At 40.9% G+C, this 23,799-nt stretch overlaps 2 protein-coding genes and 1 long non-coding RNA gene across 4 annotated transcripts; 2 read left to right on the top strand and 1 right to left on the bottom strand.

Annotated features, from left to right (window-relative positions):
- The first annotated feature begins 789 nt into the window (after positions 1-789).
- bpnt1 (bisphosphate nucleotidase 1) lies at positions 790-6,727 on the top strand. 2 transcript variants are annotated; one of them, XM_033648522.2, is made up of 10 exons: positions 790-943; positions 1,455-1,576; positions 1,659-1,763; positions 1,873-1,980; positions 2,118-2,166; positions 3,941-4,024; positions 4,261-4,352; positions 4,432-4,629; positions 6,208-6,313; positions 6,441-6,727. In XM_033648522.2, exons 2-10 carry the CDS (start codon positions 1,457-1,459, stop codon positions 6,590-6,592), a joined length of 1,014 nt encoding a protein of 337 aa, XP_033504413.1. In that variant the 5' UTR covers positions 790-943; positions 1,455-1,456; the 3' UTR covers positions 6,593-6,727. The 2 variants fall into 2 exon arrangements, with proteins under 2 accessions (XP_033504413.1, XP_033504414.1); XM_033648523.2 differs by lacking the exon at positions 3,941-4,024.
- Positions 6,728-6,818: 91 nt separating this feature from the next.
- LOC117270724 (serine/threonine-protein phosphatase PP1-beta catalytic subunit-like) lies at positions 6,819-17,105 on the bottom strand. Its single transcript, XM_033648521.2, has 8 exons — positions 16,957-17,105; positions 14,261-14,392; positions 13,868-14,098; positions 13,636-13,740; positions 13,106-13,177; positions 10,995-11,146; positions 9,581-9,715; positions 6,819-9,487 (listed from the first exon to the last, which is right to left on the bottom strand). Exons 1-8 carry the CDS (start codon positions 17,096-17,098, stop codon positions 9,383-9,385), a joined length of 1,074 nt encoding a protein of 357 aa, XP_033504412.1. The 5' UTR covers positions 17,099-17,105; the 3' UTR covers positions 6,819-9,382.
- Positions 14,333-22,770, top strand: LOC144466538 (uncharacterized). The gene is made up of 4 exons (XR_013493155.1): positions 14,333-14,450; positions 18,272-18,440; positions 19,272-19,349; positions 21,499-22,770. It is a non-coding gene; the product is annotated as an uncharacterized LOC144466538 (long non-coding RNA).
- The last annotated feature ends 1,029 nt before the right edge of the window (positions 22,771-23,799 follow it).

The raw sequence follows: 23,799 nt of genomic DNA, 5'->3' as shown, positions 1-23,799 counted from the left end.
AAGCTAACTATGACAAACTTTATCACAAATCACTAATCAGATAAAAAGATGAGGTGATGATATTTTATTTCCAGAAGGTCAAAGGCTAATTCCACTGTGACATCGTAATGTCCTGCAAAAGCACTTTCCTGACCATTACTCCATGTCATAACTCAGGAACAGAAGAGATGTTCAGAAACTGAACTGGTGACACTAATCTTGAGTGCCCACCGTGAAAATGTATTGATTGTATAGATCTTCTGTGTTACTGAGGTGGGAACATGTGTGAAGCATCCATGTTTTAATGGATGTGGATGTAAACTGTAAGTGCAACTTGATGGGTTTGCGGAGGCATACAACCATCTAATTTTTTTTAAATATATTTATATAATAAAGTCATGCTCGTTTCAACATTCAAGAAATGTTCATGCAAGACTCACAATGGAACTTTATTGATAAAAGTAATGTGTTGAGCTTAAAAAGAAATCTTTGTAGAAAAAATGTAAAGCAAGATTATGTCTTTTTACTTCTAAAGAAAATCGGCGGAGACTTGGAACCATAATAAAACTTTTAGCACAGAGAGAATAACTTTCATCGACAAAATGAGAGGCTTCCCTGCCTTCTACTTCCGTATTTGCTACTTCCGCATTAGCCGTTAGCTCCGTCAAAGATACAGTTTAGGACTAACATGTCGGACAAACCGTTATGTTTTTTATTACTGTTATATTTAAGCCGATATTAGCGTCCTGTTAAGCGTATAATTAGTCAGCAGATGTCACTTAATGCAATGATACGCTATCTTGCCAGCGGTAGCATACTATTTGTCTTCCGGGTGGGCAGGTAACTATCTTGACAATTCATTTCAGCTCTTTGGGTGAAAGAACTCGCACTTCCGGTATCTCCCAAATTCAACTGATCGGACCCGTGAAAGCTGTCTGGTGTCTTTCTCTCTGTGTCAACATCAGTAAGTATTAAACTCACATCTCCACCACGACTTTCTACTGAACATTTGATGATATTTTTGGGTTAACATCTCTGTTTTAGCTAGCTATCAACAGTAGCAAGTTAGCTAATAGCCGGAAGGACAGAACTGTGCATATTTTTCTGACAGTTTACAGCTTTGTTTAATTAGCTAGCAAATCTAGGTGATATAAATATAAATGTAAATCATACACAGACGTTGAGTATGAAAGTACATCTCAAAGTAGAGCTCATTTTGTGAAGTAATCAGGTGAATCAAGTCATGCCATTTACATTTCATTTCCTATTTTTTGTTAAATATTAACAGATTTTTGGAGTTTTAGGACAGATTGCAGGAGGTGCTGCAGTTAATTTTTTCAAGATACCCTCAGGTTTATAATCACAGTCTATGGTGACTGATCTCAACTCCATTACTAACTCAAGAGGCTGTATATTAAAGGCACTGGCCGTGGTTTTTATTGTGTCCACTAACCAGTGTTTGCTCTGTGTATCAGAAATGTCTGCAGGTCCTGCTGTGGTGATGAGGGTGGTGGCTTCAGCCTATGCTGTGGCTGAGAAGGCCGGGGCCATTGTGAGGAAGGTGCTTCACAGTGGTGAGCTTGGCATTGTGGAAAAGGTGGGACCAATTTATAATATAGGGACTGGACTGAAAAAAATTGTTTATCATTTGCTTATTACCTCCATGTATCCCTGCACAGACCGGAGCTAACGATCTGCAGACACTGGCAGACAGACTGGCACAGCAGAGCATTTGTGCGTCACTTTCCAGACGTTTTCCCAAACTCACCATCATTGGAGAGGAGGTGAACACATAAAACTCTTTGTTTAATGTGCTGGTAAAATGCGGTCCATGCACACCCACCCATACAAGATTATTCTAGTATTAGACTTGATGATTGCGTTGTTTATTAGGAGCTCCCAGCTGAGGAAATAAAGGAAGATCTTATTGAGAGCGGCCACTCAGAGGAAATCCTTCAGAAGACATGTCCAGCAGAGTATAGCGGGCTGAAAGAGGAGGAGGTAACCGCTATATATGTTATTAAGTTGAGTTGAATAAAGTAGTATTGTCTATGTATAATATTTGTTATACAGAGGTGCAGTACAGTTGTATCAATACATAAATGTACTTGTGCTAAGTGTTTCTCTCTGAATCTCAGCTAGTTGTGTGGGTCGATCCCCTCGATGGCACAAAGGAATACACTGAAGGTAGGCTCCTCTTTAAAAAAAACGCTGTCTCTATGTGTTTGTGTGTGTGTAAATGTGTGTGAACTGTCCAGGTCGTGGTTCAGAAACTCACCAAACAAACACATTTAGTAACAAAGTGACTGCATCAGCTTATATTGAAGGCGTTACAGAACATTGCAATAGCTACATGCACCACATTCTCATGTTGCCACTTCAACCAGCCTGACACTGCACCCTGAACCTTACCTAATCTTTTATTTTTAGAGTCAGCAGCAGCAGCAGCATACTAAAACTACTAAAACTAAAATAAAATAAGTTACTAGATAATAAAGGCATCACCACATTACTATTTCTTAAAGTAGTTAAGTGATTACCTTGCAAGCGTTGTGCCATTTTAATAACTGATTAGATAATAACTATTCTGACTAGAAGTGTAATACCAGTATTACATTTTCTGCATTAGTTCAAGCTACTTTATTAATAGTTGCTATTGGTAACCATAAGTTATGATATACTTTCCTAATGAAGTAATCATATTCAGTTTATGTGACCATGCAAAAAAAGGTGTGTCATTGTAAAGACATAATGAATGAGGTTGAGCCTCTGAGTGTCACGATGATGTACCATGTAAAGTGTTGTTGCTATGGTAACAGGTTAAGATTCACAAGGGATGACCCACTGACCTTATTAAGCAGATGGAGTGTTGGACAGACATGACAGAATCACATTAAAAATCAGCTACTTCATCAAAGTCAGTACAAAAGTCAGATCACTGGTATCTGATCAGTTCTCTATTGGCAGGTAGACTGAGTCCAATTATTGGAATTTGGACAGATAAGTGTGATCGGTCTGTCCTCAAATATCACCCATCAGCACTGATTAACAGCAGCAGATAAACCTTTGACTTAAACGTCTGTTCCTGAAATACATCTTTTAAAGGCAGCTTTTTATTCATTATATAATATTAAAGGGATAGTTCAGATATTTTGAAGTGGGGTTGTATAAGGTACCCATAGGCAGTGTATTACATGTAGAAGAAGGCAGTCGCCACGCTCCCAGTTTGGAGAAGCAGGCAGGAGTACTGACCTATTGCTAAGCAATGAAATGCTGTGGAGGGGGCAGCAACAAAACCATTTTAGCTACCTAAAAAAAAAAAACACTTTAAGTTTAAGTGTGTGCTATATGGAGAATATTTTTACTGCTTTGCCTTGCTGTCAGACAGCCATTTCCAATTGGATAATGAAGCAGTTATATCGCTCTCCTCAAAGCCAGACTCCATTGAGAAAAACAGTAATTTAACATCTCTGAACACAGGAGCTGCTGGTCTACCGCTGCCTCGATCGGTTGGTTAGTTTGTGTTAGCGTTTTTGTCAATGGAGTCTGGCAGCTCTCAAAACAGCATAGAAGTGTAACTGAAGCCGTAAATGGCTTCCCCCTCAGAATGGGGCATCTGCAGCAAGATAAAGTGGTGAAAATATTTTAAACATAGCATACACAAACTGTTATAGATTTTTTTTAGGTGGCAAAAATATGTTTTGCTGCTGCCCCTGTCCACAGCAGTACATTGCTAAGCTTTTGTGTCAGTTCTTCTGTCTGCTTCTCCAAACTGGGAGCCTGCCGAACTATCAGAACTATCCCTTTAACAGGTAGTCTTTAATTGGTTAAATATTTTCTATGCACCATTGGTCGGGTTGCTTTCTGTCTCTCAGCTTTCAGAGCTTCACTGTCACTTTTACCTTTTTCTTTTACTTCTCTGTGTATCCCCACTTCTTCTCTTTCCCTCTGCTGACCCCAGCGTCGAGGTGTCTACACCACCACACTGAGGCCCAGATACCAAACAAATGGTTGGACACCTCTCAGCTTCACAGCACAGCTCTCTGTATGGAAACTGATAGAAAGATTTACCCTGGCAGCATATATTATTACTTATTCTGCACCAATACGGAAGCTTCATTATAACTTCTTGTCCTTTTCTTTCTGTCCAGCCTGTAATTTCCACAATGACAGCTACATGTAACTGGCCATATTACAAATATTTGTTTTTAAATTAAGGTGCATTAAAGTTAATGGCTGTAAGTGGCCTCCAGCTAAAAACCTGCTGTGTTCTGATTGAAGGGCTCCTGGATAATGTGACAGTGCTCATTGGTATCGCATACGGAGGCAAAGCTATAGCAGGTGTCATCAACCAGCCTTTCTACAACTACCAGGTACAGACTGAACTGTACGATCTTGTAGCTGCGACATCCCAACAGCTGTCATTCTAACTGAAACGTTTCTCGTCGTCAGCTCGGAGCAGGAGCCACTTTAGGAAGAACCATGTGGGGAATGCTGGGATTGGGCGCCTTTGGATTTCAGCTGCAGGAAGTTCCAGGAGACAAACGCATTGTCACCACCACACGTTCCCATAGCAACAAGCTGGTAATGGACTGTGTAGACGCCATGGAGCCTCACGAAGTTTTAAAAGTGGGTGGAGCTGGAAACAAGGTGAGGTGGATTTAGAGTTAGTAACATGCTGAGGTTGTTAAGATGTAAACTGGAACATATCCAGCACCAAACCTCGTCATGTTTCTGATCCTGATCTTAAGTCATTAGTGTTTTTAGTAGCCACAGCATCTTAGTGCCTCAGAATCGATGTGGTGATTGTGTAAAATGTCACTTTTAGGTGATTAAGAAACAGCTATTTGTGTGTCATCATTGTTTTTCTCTCGATAAAAGCAGCATTAAAGTGCTCCCCTCTCTGTCCTAAGCCCCTCCCACTAGACAAGCATGGACATATGCATGTGTTTAATACAGTAGCCAGATGTTTCCTATACATTGTATTTAACCCTATTTCATTGTATAGCTGCACATAGTTCATTCCCTCAGCCCCTTGCCCCACGCTCTTCCTGTTTATCAGGCCACAAATGAGACAAGACTTAGTGAGCCACCCCACAGTCCCTTCGTCTCAATTCCCGCCACTGTGGACTGGTTCCTCGGGAGGAAAGTGGGCAGCAGCTCTGGAGACAGTCCTTAAGTCGCTGGCTGTAGCAGCTCGAATCCAGTCAGCTCAAACCCCCCAGTGCAGTGTCCCAGCAGGCTGGTGACAATGGGTAGCACTGGGTCTAACCTGTGTATCAGCAGCAACAGAAAGTTTGCTGATCCAGAGGAGAGTCAGGCTGTCCCGGGGTTTGCACTGGCTGGATTTGTTGCTCTAGCTGTTGACAGGGAATCTGCCTCCGGAGCTGCTGCCTGCTCTCTTCACAGTGAAGTGGTCTGTAGCGGCGGGAAGCAAGAATAAGTACACACTGGGTGTTTCTCAAAGTCAAGGAAGGATCCTCAAACAGCCGGCTACATCTTTGAAACCCACCTAAGGACTGTTCCAATGTCAAGAATCCCTCTGAATTTCAGGACTCATCCTATCAAGGAAGGATCCTTGACTTTGAGAAACACCAACTGTGATTTGAGGCTGTCGCTAACATTAGCTACATAAATGTGAATTTGAAGCCGCAGCTATGAGCCTTTAGCTCTTCTTAGTAGAAGGCTAAACTATTAGCAACATTGTCTCTCCATCTCTGAAAATGGTCATGGTCATGGTCATGGCCTAGATTTCCTAAAGCCAAAAGTCAAGAGGACGGTGCAGAAGCCTAGTTTTCTCTCAGGTCACTTGAATTACAAAATGTGCAAAGTTCATCATGGGACCTTTTCCACAAAGACGCCAAAATGAAACTGCCTACTCCAGCTTTAATATGGGGTTAAAGGTTAGACTAACACAAACCACATAAGCCATCCAAACAGGGGTCTTTTATAACATGGTATTGTTTAATAACCAGCACTTCAATGGGAAATTTATTGTGTTTTATTTTGCTTCTCACTGACCAATAACTCGCAGAAGTGACCTTTGTCTTGTGGCTACGTTAATGTTTACTGCAGCTACTGACCTTAGTGTTGTCATTAACCCCAAAGTGAATGGGGAGTCAGCTGAAGTGGGCTGGAAGAGATGTTTTACAGCTATGACACCACCAGTACATATTTAACAGAGGCTGCTGATGTGTGTAGAGTGTTTATGGATCCATCTCTCTGCAGATCATCCAGCTCGTTGAAGGAAAGGCTTCTGCTTATGTCTTCGCCAGTCCAGGCTGCAAGAAGTGGGACACGTGCGCTCCTGAGGCCATTCTGCACGCTGTTGGAGGTAAAAACCTTTAATTCTGTAGCAGCAGGGAATGGAATTAAAATTTAAGCTTTAAAATTTACAACATATTTTACCAGTCTTAGTGTCTAAGAGTTTTTCTCCTTCATCTATCCCTTCTCTTGTGCAGGTAAACTGACTGACATGCATGGCAATGCATACTGCTATAATGCTAATGTAAAGCACATGAATTCTGCCGGCATTCTCGCGACGCTACACCACCACGAGTACTACGTCAGCAGGGTGCCACAGTCAGTGCTGCAAGCCCTCAAGTCAGATTGAGGTCTGTGTCTGTCTGACATCACACTAATGCCCCTCGTGGTCCAGAGATTCAGCACTTTAAATTCATCCACACATGCAGGAATCTACTCTGTGAAAATGTCATTAAATCTTAAATAGAACATGATTTCAAACTCACATTGGACGCATTGATCCACAGTGTTTTTTTTGTGTGTGTTATTCAGCATCAGTCACCACTTAAGTTGCCATAAACAGGCAGAGAGCAGGCTCACCAGCACTTCCATTTATTTCACTCTTTTCAAACAAACTTGTACAAATCTCAAAACATCTTAACGCATTGTTTCCAACTTGAAGACCAATAGGTTTACAAGGAAAATTCAAAGATTTAAATAAATAAAAATACATTGGTTAAATGTTTATTAGTGAGTTAGAAATGATTGACTTCATTCAATAACCACCAAGTGGCAACACTGTAATATAACAAGCATAACGCCAACAACAAACAAAATGCCGTCGTCCTGCCTCTATGGATTTTCGACCTCTTTTCGATGTCATGTGATGACTGGAAGTGCAAAAATGTTCAGTGTGTGAGAGGTCGACTTCTACGACTGTGAGGATGAATATACTGACAACTATTTTTTTCAATCCTTTACTGTACGTTAGTTTTTGCCGCGTTCTTCATATCCGTCTCTACTTTTCTACACACCTATAGTACTTACCAGACATAAGGACACAAACTCAAAGTGCTCACTGATGTTTGGTTTCCACAGTTTCCACATACACTGAATTTACATCAGAACTGATCATGAAACTTTCACGCTATGCATTGCTTTGTTTTTCCCATTGTTTAAATACCAAACCACGCTCTTTAACAACCGCAGATGCTCCTTCAGTGATGTGAGGGATAAAAGTTTCAGAGCTTGGATCTGTTGTAGAGCATCTACTGTTATGAATGCTCTGGTAAAAGGTACAGCAAAGGTTGGCTGTGTCCTTTTTTTGAAGGTCAAATAGGCTCTAATGGCCTGTTCACATTTATGCTTGCATATGGCAAGACCTTTTTTCATTTATTGCACGTGAATAATTAAAATGTCAAGATTTTACTGAACTCTCTTTCAGGAGAAAAACATTCTTAAGTCGAAGGGAAAGTCATAGCAATGTCTAACAGTGTGCAACTCTTAAAGGAAACATTTCACATATTGGGAAATGTGCTGAGTCACTTTCTTGCTGTAGCTGAAGCCCTATTCTAGTACTCACGCCTCATTTCCACATACGTATGTGACTGGTCTGTAGATCTACTATACAGATGATTCCCCTAGTGTCCAGCGCAAGGAAGTGCATGTCTTTACCTGATGGAAACCTGATGGAAACTACCTGTTTCTGTTTTTCGCCATCCAGAAGTATGGAATATACGCTTCAAACATTTCAGGACAGAAACAGAGCCTGCCAGGTACGTGGCATGTTTCGTGAAAGACGTATGAACAGCTGAACGAGTCATAATGACAATCTGACTGTATATAATGTACAACCATATTTTAACAGAGTAACATTACTTAAGTTTAAAATGTCTTGAAACTAGATAAACAAGTCCTTTTTAATCATAAAAACTCACTTGACAATCAGCATGGCGACTGAATTGAAGGAAATGGCCTGTTAGCTAGTTAGCACCCTGTTAGCTAAGCTAGCACACTGTCATACAGTCTCTCCGAAATCCACCGCAAAAGTTAAACATTTTTGACGTACTCAAGGTAAATATTTCTGGACCGAAATATTACAGAGGGGAGGAGTTTTACAGGCACATTGGATATTACAGAGATTCCCATAGGAATGAATGGACTTCCTGTTGCCTCGTCTCCGTACACATACTGTACGTAAATGGAAACTAGGCGTCACTGGGGACCTCTGGTAGTTTGTAATACATGCGGAGGTCCATTAAATTAGGTAGTCTGTCCTTGTCCTTAGGTAGTCTATCAGAACTTCGAAAGCACACTAATTGAGATAAAGTCCTGCTGGTTGCCGAGCAACTGGTCCTGACTAAGAAATAGTCAAACACATAAACCCCTGTAAAATGTAGATTTGTTGTTTTTACAGTTTTTTAACAGTATAAACACACAAGATACAACTTAATAAATTAATTAAAGAGCTGGTGGAGGATTTTATTACTGTTGGACGGAGCCAGGCTCGCTGTTTCCCCTGTTTCCAGTCTTTGTGCTAAGCTAAGTTTGCCAGCTGCTGGTGGTAGTTTCATATTTGACAGGCAGCAGTGGTATCAATTTTCTCATCTAACTCTTTGCAAAAAAGCATATCAGCAAATTTCCCAAAATGTCTATTCCTTTAAGCAGTGTACTACTTCAGCCAGTATGGACATATAACATGGCAGTAGTTTGATGAATTACATGGGCATTAGACAAAGTAAAGTGAGACAAGAAACAATTGGCCCAGAGAGTTTAAGGATTTTACATCAGCGAGGGCAAAGAACCCGTCTCAATCTCACAAGCGTGCATGCATTCACAAAATCACTATGGAAATTGTTAATCTGAAGGCAGAGAAGCATCTTTTCTTAACGTCTTGCCCTTTCCACAAGAGTTTGGTTTAAATATTGCTGAATGAAAGTGAGGGCCGAGTTAATACATACCATGGCATCAAAAAAGAAATGGAGAAAATACCACTCACGTGTTCATAAAAAGACCCACAGAACAAGCAAAAAACACTCCTGGAGTTTTTGTTTATACATGAACAAGCTGACTGAGAGAAGGCTGGAGTGTTTGAGGCAGCCTGCGGGGACGTGGGCCAGAGACCAGCCGGGGAAGGAGCAGGAGAGTCAGGGCCAGCCGCTCACCTCTTTTTTGGTGCCTGAGTGGTGCGAGGCGGGGTGACAGGGCGTCCTGAATTCACCCCTCCGTACTGGTACTTAGCTTTTTTTTCTGACGGCTTTAGGATCTGAAAGAAAGGATGATGGTAGTAGTGATGAATACATTAAAAGCACAAACATCAAGGTCAATGTTAGGGTGCAACAAACAGAGACTCCTCTACCTGAAAGGAGCACATAAGGGACTCGTCCACACTCATCATGCCGCCTGCGTTGTCAAACTCCCCGCAGTAATTAGGGGCAGAGAACAGCGTCACCAGCTGTCGTTTGGCAAAGAACTCATAGCCGTCTTCAACAACCTGTAAAGACCCAATTGATTAACTGTTTAAAGGTGTAGCGTGTTATTCTGAAGAACAACAGTTGAATGTTGTGTCTTATTCCCAGGTCGTTATATGCCAATGCTGTGGGTTGGTGGCTCGGTCGGACTACCAATCTACCAAAGTCATCTGTATTTGACAACCTGAGAATGAGACTTAACAGTAAACCATCTTTCCCCAGAATTGCATTCTGAACCTTTTAGTCATTTTCTCAAGCAACAGATTTAAAGATTTGCTGGTTCTAGCTTTGCAAATGTCAATGTCCTAGTGGTTCTAGGGTGCTTTCAGTGCTAGAGTCCGCTTGCTTTGGTCTGAATCAGGGACAAATTTTGTTCCAAAGTTGCATAATTGCCTAGAGTTGGTTCATGTTCTCACGGCAGCATTTACAAGCGGACCAGATCAAATGCCTTGCGCGAGAAAGCTGCTCTTGATTGGTCACAATCTCCATGCGGGAAAAATCCAGAAAAACAAAACACTGAAGAAGAGTACACTTGCAAGATAAATGTGACACTTTCTAATGTCACAATGGAGGGACAACTACGCAGGTTGATTTTAGCTCTGCTCATCGTGGACTATATTGCTGTCATTGTTCATTTTAGTCAAACCACACAGTTTGAAAACGAGGCGCGGCTCCAACTAGAAAACAATGTTTTGATGCATTGGATGTGCTGAATGTGCATATTAAGGCAGTACAGGAGGAGGTGCACATTAATAATCCTCCAGGACTGTAACATGCTCATGTTTAACCCAAACAATGGTTGCAACCGATTCGATACCACCTCCTGAAGAAGGTCTCGGTCCGGTTGTCTTGGTGCACACCCGAGTGGGATTGCTGTTTTATTTAAATTATAAATAAATTATATTGCTGGTTTATTTAAATTTATCAAAACTCTAAGCAAGAGGTACTATATATAATGCAGCTAGGTGAAAAGATGCTACAGTAGACTAGAGATGCACTATTATGGATAAACTTACATTACAGAAAATACCAATACCATTTGCTAAGTATTTAATTTACTGGATTTTGCCAAAACAGACATTCACATGTGGTTTGTTTGATCTTAATTATTCATTTAGTTTTAGGAAACACATTGTGTATTTTAATTTTAAAATACTAATTTAATTTCTGTAATAGATGTATAGTTTGCATATTTTCTGAAATGTACTTTGACATTTGTAAAATGACTGATTTATTTTTGCCTTAATAAAGTGAAGTGTGATTCTCCATGGTAATGTTTTGAATGTAGCTCTGTAGTGTTACCTGATGTGCTCGGCAGATGAGGTCCAGGTCGTGACGGTTGAGAAATTTGCTGACGACATCGGCCCCAAAGGTGAAGGAAACTCCCCGATCGTTCTCCCCCCAGCCCTGCACATCTTTGTCTGGGTCTGACCACAGCAGGTCGCACAGCAAGCCTAGAACAAAACATCAAGCCCTCAGAAACACAAACAGATAAGTCAAGCAGTAGTTCACTGTAGGGTTGGGTCGGTATGAGAAAAAAAAAATAACGGTCCAGTTTTTGTTAAAAAAAAAAAAAAAACAAAAAAAAAAAAAAACGCATCAAGTCGGTAATACCGGATTTTCGCCACTTGGGGGTGCAATTGACTCATTTAAAATAAAAAACGACCTTAGGACAACAGAGTGACAGTAACAAGTTGTTTCTTTTATTCCTTACAAATACATTTTGCAGCTTACTCAATCAGTGCAAACAAGGGTTGGCTCCTTCGTCTGGCTCAAAGCCAAAGTGTTGCCATAGTGGTGCATTCTTTGATTTCGTCGAGACTAAATTGTCCGTCATTATCGACTCCCCGTCACTGTTAAACAAACTCCAGGCTACAGTAGAGGCCTCGGCGCTTGCGCACTCGCACCCCCTAGCTCAGTCCCTGCCCCACCCCCATCCCCCTCTCTCTCCTGCTTGCTGTGCGCTTGGTGAAGAGGAAGACACAGGTGCCCACAGACTCGGCGTACTATAAGCGGAGCGGACTACGTGTAAAAATGTCCGTGAAAAATCCCTGCGATGTGAAAAATACATGCCAAACAGACACTGGTGCACGGAGCGGAGTCTGCGCAGTCGTGCTTTGTGCGCACAGGGCTTGCGGACGTCCACTTTTACCGGGCGGACCTCCGCAGAGTCCGCTCTGCGTACGTTCCGCCTGAGTATGCGGTCCGGTCGGTCTCAAAAAACAAAACAAAACAGGGAGTACCGAACCGAAATGGTATTACCGAGAACCGACCCAACCCTAGTTCACTGGTGAAGTATCTTGGTAAAGAGCAGCGTAGAAATTCTCTGAGTAACCCTGCCCAAGTTTATTCTCTTTTCTTAAAGATTTGATTTTCATTTATTTTACTCTGAAATTCTTGTTAAGCCCTGAGACAACATTATGGTCAAGGACTGGCCTTTAATACCTTAAAGTTAGCAACTGTAATAACCCTGTACCAAGTAGTATTCTCCAGTCAAACAATACCTGCATTTGATCCTTTTTGCACCCAGATCCAGAAAAAAAAACTATTCAGGTATCCAGAAAATTATATACTTTTGCTCACAGCCAATCATTGCAAGCATTTTTCGGTTTAATGAGATGTGTGATTGGTCCACTACAGCAGCAGCTACACCCCATACAGCCTATAGCGGGTAAAGTCAAGCACTGAGTACTGAGATGCCCCTAGAACAGCTGTGGTGTCTGGTGGCATTTTACACAACTGAATGCTGCCATTTATGATGTCACAGTGAAGGTGACCTTCAACCTTTTGAATTTCAAATTTCATTTCATCCTATGAGACATTTGTGTGACATTTTGTCATAATTAGCGTATGAATTAAGGCCAAAAACGTGTTTTTTGAGGTCACAGTGACCTTGACCTTTGACTAGCAAGTTCTAATCAGCTTATTGCTGGGTCCAAGTGGACGTTTGTGCCAAATTTAAGTAAATTCCCTCAAGGTGTTCCTGAGATGTCACATTCACAAGTATGGGACGGATGTACCTGAAAACATAATGTCTCCAGACACAGTTATCTCCAGCGCGGAGGCTTATAAACGTGTATAATGAAGTACTCTTGGTATTGGTGTCACTTTAATGGTTTAACAAGTATAGTATTTTTTATTCATATGCAGCCCTAGCAAGGACAACAAACAAAACAACTATGTCTTTTTTAAATTTCATTTTTAAGTATGGTTCTCTACAATACTTACTTCATGAAACGTGGCATATTAGCACATTGCATTGTAGCAGTAATTATAAGCAGTTAATGAACAATCAGCAATCTATAATAATCAACCACTGCAGACATGCATGGAAACATCTTCATCTTGTGAATGGTGCAATCAGTTGATCAAGATTTTGCCTCTTTAATTAATGTGAAACAAACACAACAGACCTGTGTCTGGGACATCAGTGGGTCTCATGATGCGTCGAATTTGTTCCATGGACTGTAGATCAGGTGACAGCCCTGAGGAGAACAGATTATTTTAGTAAAAGTGACACACACGACAGAAAATCCTGTGTGAATCTGTGAAAAGTTAACTTCTACTCAGCCTAGGGGCGAATTGGCAATGTGTTGACTTTCAGTTAATGTACTGAGGTGGAAAAAATGTGATTTAAAAACAGCACTGTAATGTATTGGATGACTTTACATCACTAAAGATACTTCACATACATGTTAATGAATTATGTAATGTAATGGAAATGAAGACAAATTATCAAACTTAATTACTAGCAAAAAAAAAAAAATCGATACCACTCAATATTGCTGTTACATAAAATATCATACCCCACGTTAATTACTGAATGCTGATAAATTATTACATAATCACCTATTTAAAATCCACTTAAATGCAAACACACGTGTATTATCCACATTATTCAGTGGTACATCAGTGGCTGCTACACAAGAGATGCTTCACAAACCTCCGTGGCAGCAGAAAATCTTCTCGTCAATAATTGCAGCAATGGGCAAACAGTTAAAACAGTCTGTGAAGGTCTTCCAGAGCTTTATGTTGAACCTGCGCTTGCCTGAGGAAACAAACGAAGAAATAATACTGGATTTCTATATTCAGATTTAATATTTCTTCTTCAGTGGTTTTGCAGTGGGCTAACAATTAGGACAGTGAACAACAAACAGGCGCGTTCTTCAACTTACACTCATCGTAGAAACCGTAGATTCGATTGATGGAGGCGCACTCGTGGTTCCCCCTGAGCAAGAAGAAGTTTTCTGGGTATTTGATCTTGTAAGCGAGCAGCAGGCAGATGGTCTCCAGCGACTGCTTCCCTCTGTCCACGTAATCCCCCAGGAACAGGTAGTTGGCCTCTGGAGGGAAGCCTCCATACTCGAATAGCCTCAGCAAGTCTGTGTACTGTCCATGGATATCACCTGGAGGGACATGTTCAGCTTATTTTTCAAACCGTGTACACTTGATAGCAGAAAGTTACCTCGAGCCATCAGCATTTAGGTTTTTTGATCACCTTCCACTGTGAACAGTAAGTCACAGTGGAAAATATACGCAAAGAAAAAGAAGGGCTGTGTTTTTCTCACCGCAGATTTTGAGTGGAGCCTCCAGTTCCAGTAGGATCGGCTGACTGAGGAAAATCTCTCTGGACTTGATGCAGAGCCCTCGCACCTCAGCCTCTGACATCTGTACGATCTTCCCTGGACGACATCCTCGCACTGCAAGTTAAAAGTACAAAGAGGTCAACAGTCAGTGCTGGCTGATCCTGAAACACAGGTGAGTCAGTCTTAGAAACCAGACCTTAGGACTAGGGTACAAATACCCTCATACACTGTATCATATAAATGTCAGGGAGGTGTGAAGATATGAAAAAATTGATACCACCCAGGTCTAATTAGGACAACTGACCTAAACTGAGTGATTGCATGTTTCAATTGTGTGTTTTCCCTTTGGCAATATGTCACAATATCACGAGATCATGATGGCTGACCATTGCATTTGCTTTGCGACTGACCAGACCTGCCATTTACTCCAGTCAAAATGTGTTGTTATGAACTGGCAAGGCCCGGAATGAGCAGCTTGTTGGCTCAGCTGGAGGTGAGTGAGTGAGGGTGACGTGGTGCACGCTGATCAAAAAGTCTAGAGGACAGATTCATGTCAGGAGTAAACAACATGCTTGTTCAGTAATGTCTTAGTGTTGGCTATAACTGCATATTGGTGGCTTAAGTATGAAGCAATGCAGCATCAGCATGGCAGACTTTTGGCATAAACATCCATGAGGAAAATTTAGACTCAAAAAAAAATTAACTACCGCTGAAAATGATACTCAAATAGAATAGGATGTCTTTACTGTCATTGTACATGTACACTGTAATTGAATGCAACCTCCTCAGTGCAAATATGGGTAAAAAAGCTTATAAAAAACTAGTGTAAGCTAAAGTAAAACAGTATTACTCTTAACAAACACATATAGGGCATTCAGCTTATTGCACAGATCTGTTGTATTGCACTCCACAGTCAAGCCTCAGTGCATTTGTTTAGTGCAGTTACTGTTTTTGGATAGAGGCTGTTTTTTATCCTGTGTGTCTTTGTTTTAACTGTCCTGTATCTCCTGCCTGAGGGCAGACAGGTGGTGTCCTGGCTGGGATGGGTCCTTGAGAATGTTTTGGGCTTTTCTGAGGCATATTTATGAAATCATTTTTTTTTAAATCATATTAATTGAGCTTTACTTTCAAATTAAAAAGTTAGTACAGTGAGGCTCCATTATTTTAAGTTTTATAAATCTCAGCAGTTCCATTGCAGTTTTTGGAATTTAACTAAATAGATTTTATTTCGAGCATTAAAAAATAGAATATTATGTTTATGTAAAAAAAAATATAATGGTGACCATATATAATAAATTTTACAATGAGCCACATAAATTAACATTTCATAGAGTAGAAAGACTGCTTGTCTAGTCCTGCCCCTGTCTGACCCATTCATACACAATCAATTATAAATCAGTACATTTGTAGTACAACTGGAATTCATTATTAAAAGCCTTAAAAATAAATGGTGTTTTCGTGTTTTCATACATGTGGTTTTGGGTAAATTATATACTATCATTATCAGAACTGTGTTAATCAGCAAACCAGTACAAATATGACATATGTGCAAGTGTCAGCTCAAAACGCTTAACTCCCTCTAAACAAGTGATACTCAGCTTTACAGCCAAATCTGGCCCTCAACAGGGTGCTGGGGGGCCCCCAAAACATCTTCTAATTTCTCTGTTTGTTTTTTTTTTGTTTGTTTTTTTGTTTGTTTTTTTTAAACATATTTTTAATATAAATAAAGTGCCAGAGTGCATAATAGAGTATGAAAACAGAGCTTGTTTATAAAAAATAAAATAAATAAATAAATAAATAAATGCCAGTAGAGGATCCTCCGGACCGCCCAACAGAGGTTGGGTCTATAACCTAAATTCCTAGAAACGCCCCTACGTACACCACACCTGTGCAAGGCTGCTGCTCTGGCCCCTGGCCTACTGTCATTTTACAGATGTGGCCCCCCTGACAAAGCAAGTTGAGCACACCTGCTTTCCACCATTCTTCCATTTTCTTCCAGTGTAGTAGGGAGTGACAATAAGAAAAGACAAACATGTTTCCTCGTTTTAATATGTGTTCAAGGAACAAACGTTAGTCTGAGTCTAAAATAATCACCGGATATATTAATATTGATCAACCTGATATGGTCTACTATGCAGGCTAGTGGTTTCCTAGGTCAGAGGGGGTGTGTCCGGGGTGGTAGCCGACTCGCTAGCTACCTGCCTTGCCAACCGTTGCCAATGAGAACTGTTAACGTTACTTAGCAACGGTCCTTTCTCCTTTCTCCTTCCCTTGCAGTCCTTTATTTAATGATAAAACGCTAACCTGCCCGGACTCTGCTAACGTTACTCGGCTAGTTCAGCTATCATAGTAACCTTATATCGTATCACTAGTGTACATCATTAGCTAGCTTTCTATCTTTTTACGCACTGTGCCACGACAAATGTTCACCAGCAATCCACCGTTAGCGAATAGGTAGCTACACGGGACCGTGACATCATAGTAACGCGTAGTAACGTCTAGAGCACGGAGCTTTTAACGAAACGGTTAGCTAACGGTGGATAACACAGATGCTAAGAACGAGAGATGCTAATGTTTTTAACATATCGTTAAGTTAGAGGTTACAAACATGAACGTACGAGTCAGTCATTGTCCTGATAGAGGACACGTAGAGATTAACGATCACAGTGCACACCTACCTTCCAGTAGTCGAGAGATGAGGCTGTCAACGTTCAACTCGCTTTCCGCCATGTTTGTGATACTCACAGAGGCAGGCTGCCGGGCACTGCTATCCTGAATACTGACTTGTAGGCTCAAATCAAGTGTAGCCTTACAGGACATGCACACAGACACACACAGGTTTTTTCATAGGTTTAAGTTAAAATATGATTTTTTTTTATGCGCTCAATAGATATATTTCTCTCAAATCTTGGTTGCACATTTGTTGAAGCTCATGTTCTTGAGCACTTCTCCTTTTCCAAGATAATCCATCCCAGTGACAGGTGTGACACATCAAGATGCTGATTAAACAGCATTATTACTACACAAGTGTGCCCTGGGCTGGTCACAATAAAAGGCCACTCCACAATGTTTAGATTTATTAGACACAACGTTTCGAGTGCCAGGGACTCACTGCAGGAATTTCCACCACAACTTTTACCCATGACCTGAATGTTCAGCCATCTCCAATGTCGTTTTCATGAAGCTGGCAGTACATCCAACCGGCCTCGTGGCTCATGGTCGTGGGCAGGTGTGTTTACACGTGGTCTGCAGTTATGAGGTTGGTTGGATGTACTGCCAAATCCACAAATTTGTTAAAATTTGTCAGCAAAATTTAAGAGAAATGTATCTATTAAGTGCATAAAAAGCCTTAGATCTTTAACTTAAACCTGTGAAAATGGGAGCAAAAACAAAAGTGTTTAAATTTAATTTTTTGTTGAGTGTATTTTATTGCACCTCTACAGAGGTTTATGTTGAGGTCATAATCAAGATATTGAACTGAACCTACATAGGCTATTGCACCCTTTTTATGCAAAAGTGTGGCTGAACAAATTGATCTAGACATAATCTTTACATCTTTTTAACATCACATGTTGGCTGTCTCTGACCATACCTTCCTGCAGGTCACTTGCGGTCCATACAGAATGGACCTGGGACCCACTTTTGGACCGCGACCCACCAGTTGGGAACCACCGGTCTATGATGTGGCTCTACAGTTTAGATAACATATTATTAATTATCTAATTTATTGCATTAATATAATGCATTTAACATTCTTGGAAACACCCCTGTGGAGAATTTACTTTGGTAAATTATCAGCCTTATAAAGAAAAACAATGTTCTGTTTAGCAGTTCAAATTTTAGTTCAACTTTTAACTATCATCTCTAAAAGCTACAGAGAACCAGTGCTTGTGGTTGTCTTACACTTTTATCACGTTGATGTTAACTGAAGGCAATACATTACATTACATGAACTCTCCTCTGATTTTATCTGCTCTTCGTCTCTCATTGAAGCTGACCCAAACCTTCATGGATTCTCTGGACCTGCTGAGCCCTTACCTGTTCCGATACAAAGGAAAGAACTTTGCAGTGAAGGAGGGTTTGAAACCCAAAGACCTCGATGGTCTCCAGCATGTGGATGTCCACCTGAGTGATATCTATCTGATCACTTACCCAAAGTCAGGTCAGTGACTTAATTAAGAAAGAGTAAACTGAAACAGGATTTATTTTATATACGTATTATACACATCTGTTATTTCCTATTAATTTCCTGGAAAGAATGATGTCATCTGGTGCTAATTATCGGGGTTACATGTTTTTTTCCACATGAAAAAAAACTGTCTATTCATTCTTCATTTGTTTATTATTCATTTGAGAATTCTAGGCTTCATAACATATAAGCTGAATTGTTTGCTTACCTGATCACAAATGTCTCATTTTAGTTTGTAAGTCCATTATTGCCATTGGAAACAACATTAAAGGTCCAGTGTGTGGGATTTGGGCGATATATTGGCAGAAATTAAATGTAATACAATATTTATGTTTTCTTTAGTGTATAATCACCTGAAAATAAGAATCCTTGTGTATATGTTGCCTAGAATGGACCAGTTACTGTATATTTACAAAGGGAGCGGGCCCTCATCCATGAAGATCGCCATGTTGCACCACCATGTTTCTACTCGAGCCCTGAATGGATAAACCAAACACTGGCTCTAGACAGGGCCACTGCAGTTAGCAGCCTCTTCTTGATGAGAAGCGTTGGAAAAACACGGATTTTTTAACATGAAACTGCTTCATTCAGTGTTTTTACTGTTTTTAATCACTTGATTAATTTGTCTTGGAGAGCAAGAGACCTCTGTGGATAATTTAGCTCCTGGTAAAAAATCTCATGTACAGTGAAGGAATTCTAACCAGGAGAAGTTTCAGCTGGTTGCAATCCTCACCTCTAGATGCCACTAAATCCCCCAAAATCTCCTCCCCTGATCGTCAAACCCCTTTCCGCCCTTCTTTGCAGAGTTTGCATGTTCGCCCCGTGTCAGTGTGGGTTTTCTCTGGGTACTCCGGCTTCCTCCCACAGTCCAAAGACATGCAGGTTGGTGACTCAAAATTGTCCGTAGGTGTTAATGTGAGTGTGAATGGTTGTTTGTCTCTATGTGTCAGCCCTGTGATAGTCTGGTGACCTGTCCAGGGTGTACCCTGCCTCTCACCCAATGTCAGCTGGGATAGGCTCCAGCCCCCTTGAGACCCCCAACAGGATAAGCAGTTACGAAAATGGATGGATGAATACAATATTCAGTGAGAACTTCCAGTTAATGATTCCAATTATTTACTGTAACCTGGAAAGTCTTTTCATTGCACACCAGGTCAGCTGAACATGTGAGATTTGTTTACAGGCAAGCACACCGTTCAGCACATGGAAGCATTAACTTCTAACCTTTTCTGTGTGAAGGCGCAATGTGGATGCAGCAGATTATTGTCAAGATCATGGATGCTGCACACACTCACCAGGTGGAGGACGCCACTAATAGAGTGCGTTTTCCCCGGCTGGAGGGCAGAGCTGTGGACAACTTTCTTCGAGAAAAGCCAGATCCCCGGTTTTACCGTACACACCTGCCCCCTAACATGTTGCCCCATGGAGTGAAGACCAAGAGAACCATGGTGACTTAGATGTCCCGCCCCCTCACTCACACATACACACAAGGGCACCTGACACACCAGCCCGTTGTCGTTGTGAAGTCGTCAAATACCGCTGCTTAACAGCTGATGCCAAAAGCCACCTTTCATGGTGGAATGATATACTGACAGGCAGCGTCAGTTTGTAAGGCAGCTGGATGGAACCTTTCGCAGTTTTATGATACACCGCCAGTTGGCCGAACAGCACCTGCTGAGGTGGTATGATACACAGCTGGATGGTGTCTGGTTAAAATGCTGCCTGTATCAACGTAATATAAGGAGCTGGAAAGTTCCTACAGGGTGGGTGTGAGGGGTGGTGGATGGGTCCAAAAAAAACTCAGACTTTCACCTAGGAGGCCGATGTTTGCTTCCATTATGAATGTAGACCTAACCACATGCCTTTGTTGCCCAATCCTAACCAAACCATGTGCTTTTTTTGTCATCCCTGCATTGGTGGCAGCGTCCTGGAACATCAACAGCGGACTCAAAAGTGTTGCCATCTTGGCGACTTTCTCACTAGACTTAGTGACTTTTCAGACCCTTTATGTGACTTGCTGCTTGCAGCACCACAGCATCTCTCCCCCATCTCCTTTCTCGCCGTGTGCACACAGGCAGGACTAAGTTACTTGGTTAGCTTGCAGCTTTCTTGAAAACACACATTCAAACAACTTCACACTTGACACTGCACTCCCTTAGGTCCAGAAACAAAAGTGTTCTTTCCAAAAGTTACATCGCTGATGGTTGAAATGTTTTAGTTTCATGCAATGGAACATCTCCGGTTTTTCCAGTCTTTCGTTCTTCAGTTGTTGACTTTACTGTACGGAGAGGTGATGACATGCTTAACAGTCCGCAGCCCCCTCCTCTGCCGCTGCACAGATCCACAAGGCACTCTTATTTATTCAAAGTTTATCAATGTTGACTGTGTCATCCTTGGGTCCCAGCAATACAGCCACCAAGTGTGAAGTAGATCGGATAAGCAGTTCACAAGATATGTGAAGGACACACAGAGAGACAAACAGAGAAACCTTGCTTTATAGTTAGATGTGTGGTAACAACACAAGACATCTGTCTGCCAAGCAAGCAGGTCTATTTGAGCCTTAGTATTTTACAGTGAAATTATAGGGTAAGATGTGGGAAGATGCCCCAGATGTAAGATGTTCCTCCTGTATTTCCTCTCCTGACCAATAGATTGTGCCAAATTAGCCTGTAGATACTAAACTATATTTCAATTTCAGTTTCAATTTATTTATTTAAAAAGGGACAGTGCATAATAATGAACATATACATGTAAATATTCCAGATTTTATAACCATAGGCTAGTTTCCATCTGTAGTCCCTTGGCAGGTTGATATTACATCAGGTAAAATAGAAAAAGAGAAAAAAGAAAAGAAACAAAACATACACAATACAAGTACATGGATCATTCAAGGCATATACAATACAAGTACACAGAACATTCAGTGGTAGGCGACCATTCGAGCTAGTGTGCAAAAGAGGAAAGTGCTTACTATAAAGTGCTGGTGCATGTAAATAAAGAGATGTAACCCCTTTTATGTGCTGCTGTTCAGGTTGTGTATGTGATGAGGAACCTGAAGGATGTCCTGGTGTCCCTCTATCACTTTGCTCACAGTTGGGTCATGTTGGAGACACCAAAGAGCTTTGAGGATTTCTTTCAAGACTTCCTGGATGGCAAAGGTAGGTTCAGGTCTTATATTCATTGGGTATAGAATAATTAACCATCATTATTGTACTGTTGTAATTGTAAGCATAACACACAAGAAGGGAAAGTACTGCATTTTATCCTATTTTTTCTGTTCTGTAACAGCTTTTATGGGATTGTGGTTTTATTTTACTGTATTCTGTATTTCAACCTCTCTTATTTCGCATTCATAAGGAGTATATAAACAGTTATATAAATGGTGTAAAATATGCTATAATACAATATAATGCAGATATCAGAGGATATGAAATGTTTTTCCTCAGCATTTGTATTTGACAGGACGTCAGAGGGGAAGTCTTGAAGCTTTGTGCTTTTCTGGGAAAGCTTTGACTGATGAAGCCATCAATCATGTTGTGGAGATGTCCACCTTCAAACACATGAAGACAGACCCCAACGCAAACTATAAGGAGTTACTAGAAAAACAATGCTACCAGTAGGAAACCATGTGCAAAGGGTCATTTCCAGCACATTTAAAGTGTTAAAGATTGATTCAACTATTTCTCCATTGTTTTGAATTGTATGTTTTCATTAGATCATGCTTTAATAAGGTGTGTGTGTGTGTGTGTGTGTGTGTCTTCGTCTTCTTCACAGTAGCCCAGAATGAGCTTTTTGACCGAGTGTTCGCAGAGAGGATGAACGACTTGCCTCTGAGCTTCACCTGGGAGATCAAACAGTAGCTCCATTACAATTCATCCATTCAGTATTGATAGTTAGGGAAATGCATTTTGCAGAAAGGGCATTAAAGAAGTCTGATATTGTTCTTTATATATATCTGTCCCTCAATATCCCTAGTTCCAGTCACTACCTCTGTATGCGCCACAACAATCTTATGCTGTTAGACCTGCTGCTATGGAGCCTGGGCAGCGCATTTTCTCCCAGCCACTTATATCTTTGCCTAAAGTTACAAATCCAGATGTTGTTCATCTTGTTGAAAAATTTCAAGGAGATGTGAGAAGGTCAAAGTTTGACACAGGATATAAGTTCCTCTTTGAGCAATTCATTTTTGATTATGAGGGTATGTTTTATGTTGGCTAACATGTTAGCTTATTTCTGGTTTATCACTTATTTGTTGATAAGAGGTAAAGCAAACGCAATAAAGAAAACATTTCTTGTCAACTAACTTATGTGTTTGTGTGTTTGCACATGTCTAGTCTCAAATATAATTGCAGGGAAAGTGATAATTAGGGCCAGATGCTACCCATCACTAAGAAAGTGTGAGGAGCCACATCACCATAAGGTAAATACATGTAATATTACATAGCTAATTTTAAATTACTTTCCTGCTAGTTGTCTGTGTCTATATCAACAGTACTAATACAGTTTTATAATACCAACAGCACATGCTGGCATTATGTAGAGTGATGTATGTGATGTAGGTTCCTATAAAACAGCAATTAAACGCCAAATTGCCTTTGCTACCCACATGTGGATAAATATGTATGCCTGTTGTTTTGTTTCCCGATGTTTCCTCCACATCACAACCTCTTCCTCCTGTTGTTTGAGTCTGGCAATGTTTACATTCTCCCCAGTTATTCCACTGAAATCTTGATGGTACAGCCCGAGGTTTCAAATATTTCCAACCAGACTCTAAGTAGGCCAAGACTTCTTCCTGCTTGGAGTGCAAGGCACACACAAGAGTGCTGCCTCTCTAACTCTAAATTGTCCGTAGGTGTGAATGTGAGTGTGAATGGTTGTCTGTCTCTATGTGTCAGCCCTGTGATAGTCTGGTGACCTGTCCAGGGTGTACCCTGCCTCTCACCCAATGACAGCTGGGATAGGCTCCAGCCCCCCGTGACCCCTAACAGGATAAGCGTTTACAGAAAATAAATGATTTGTTGATAGTTAGTGTTTATTGACTTTATAGACTGTATAGATTGTATAGAATTATATCGTATGACTACAACATATATATCAACTTGCTCCCATTTTGGATGCATTCAGGTTTTATTATTGTGAAGCGTTCACTGAATGTCGCTGGGGGATTGTGCTCTCCTGGCTCTCGTCTTAGCTTGATATCTCCATGGCTCAACGTTACTTTAGAAGACATCAGTGGAAACGTTGATTCATTAATAAACACCGTTCCTATTATAATGTTTCAAACGACAGCGTTGAATGAATGTAATAGAGGTGCAAAGCGATCAAAATGTTT

This window comes from Epinephelus lanceolatus, chromosome 13 (genome assembly GCF_041903045.1).
Source record: "Epinephelus lanceolatus isolate andai-2023 chromosome 13, ASM4190304v1, whole genome shotgun sequence".
Classification (NCBI taxonomy): Eukaryota; Metazoa; Chordata; class Actinopteri; order Perciformes; family Serranidae; genus Epinephelus; species Epinephelus lanceolatus.
This window is presented reverse-complemented; position numbering and strand designations above follow the sequence as displayed.

Bases quoted from the DNA above. Each gene is read 5' to 3' on its own strand.
- bpnt1 (XM_033648522.2), top strand. From the start codon at position 1,457: ATGTCTGCAGGTCCTGCTGTGGTGATGAGGGTGGTGGCTTCAGCCTAT. The intron at 1,764-1,872 runs GTGAACACATAA...GTTGTTTATTAG, and splicing joins TCACCATCATTGGAGAGGAG to GAGCTCCCAGCTGAGGAAAT. The intron at 4,630-6,207 runs GTGAGGTGGATT...ATCTCTCTGCAG, and splicing joins TGGGTGGAGCTGGAAACAAG to ATCATCCAGCTCGTTGAAGG.
- LOC117270724 (XM_033648521.2), bottom strand. From the start codon at position 17,098: ATGTCCTGTAAGGCTACACTTGATTTGAGCCTACAAGTCAGTATTCAG. The intron at 14,393-16,956 runs GTAGGTGTGCAC...TTTAACTTGCAG, and splicing joins CATCTCTCGACTACTGGAAG to TGCGAGGATGTCGTCCAGGG. The intron at 9,716-10,994 runs GTAACACTACAG...GGGTCTTTACAG, and splicing joins TCATCTGCCGAGCACATCAG to GTTGTTGAAGACGGCTATGA.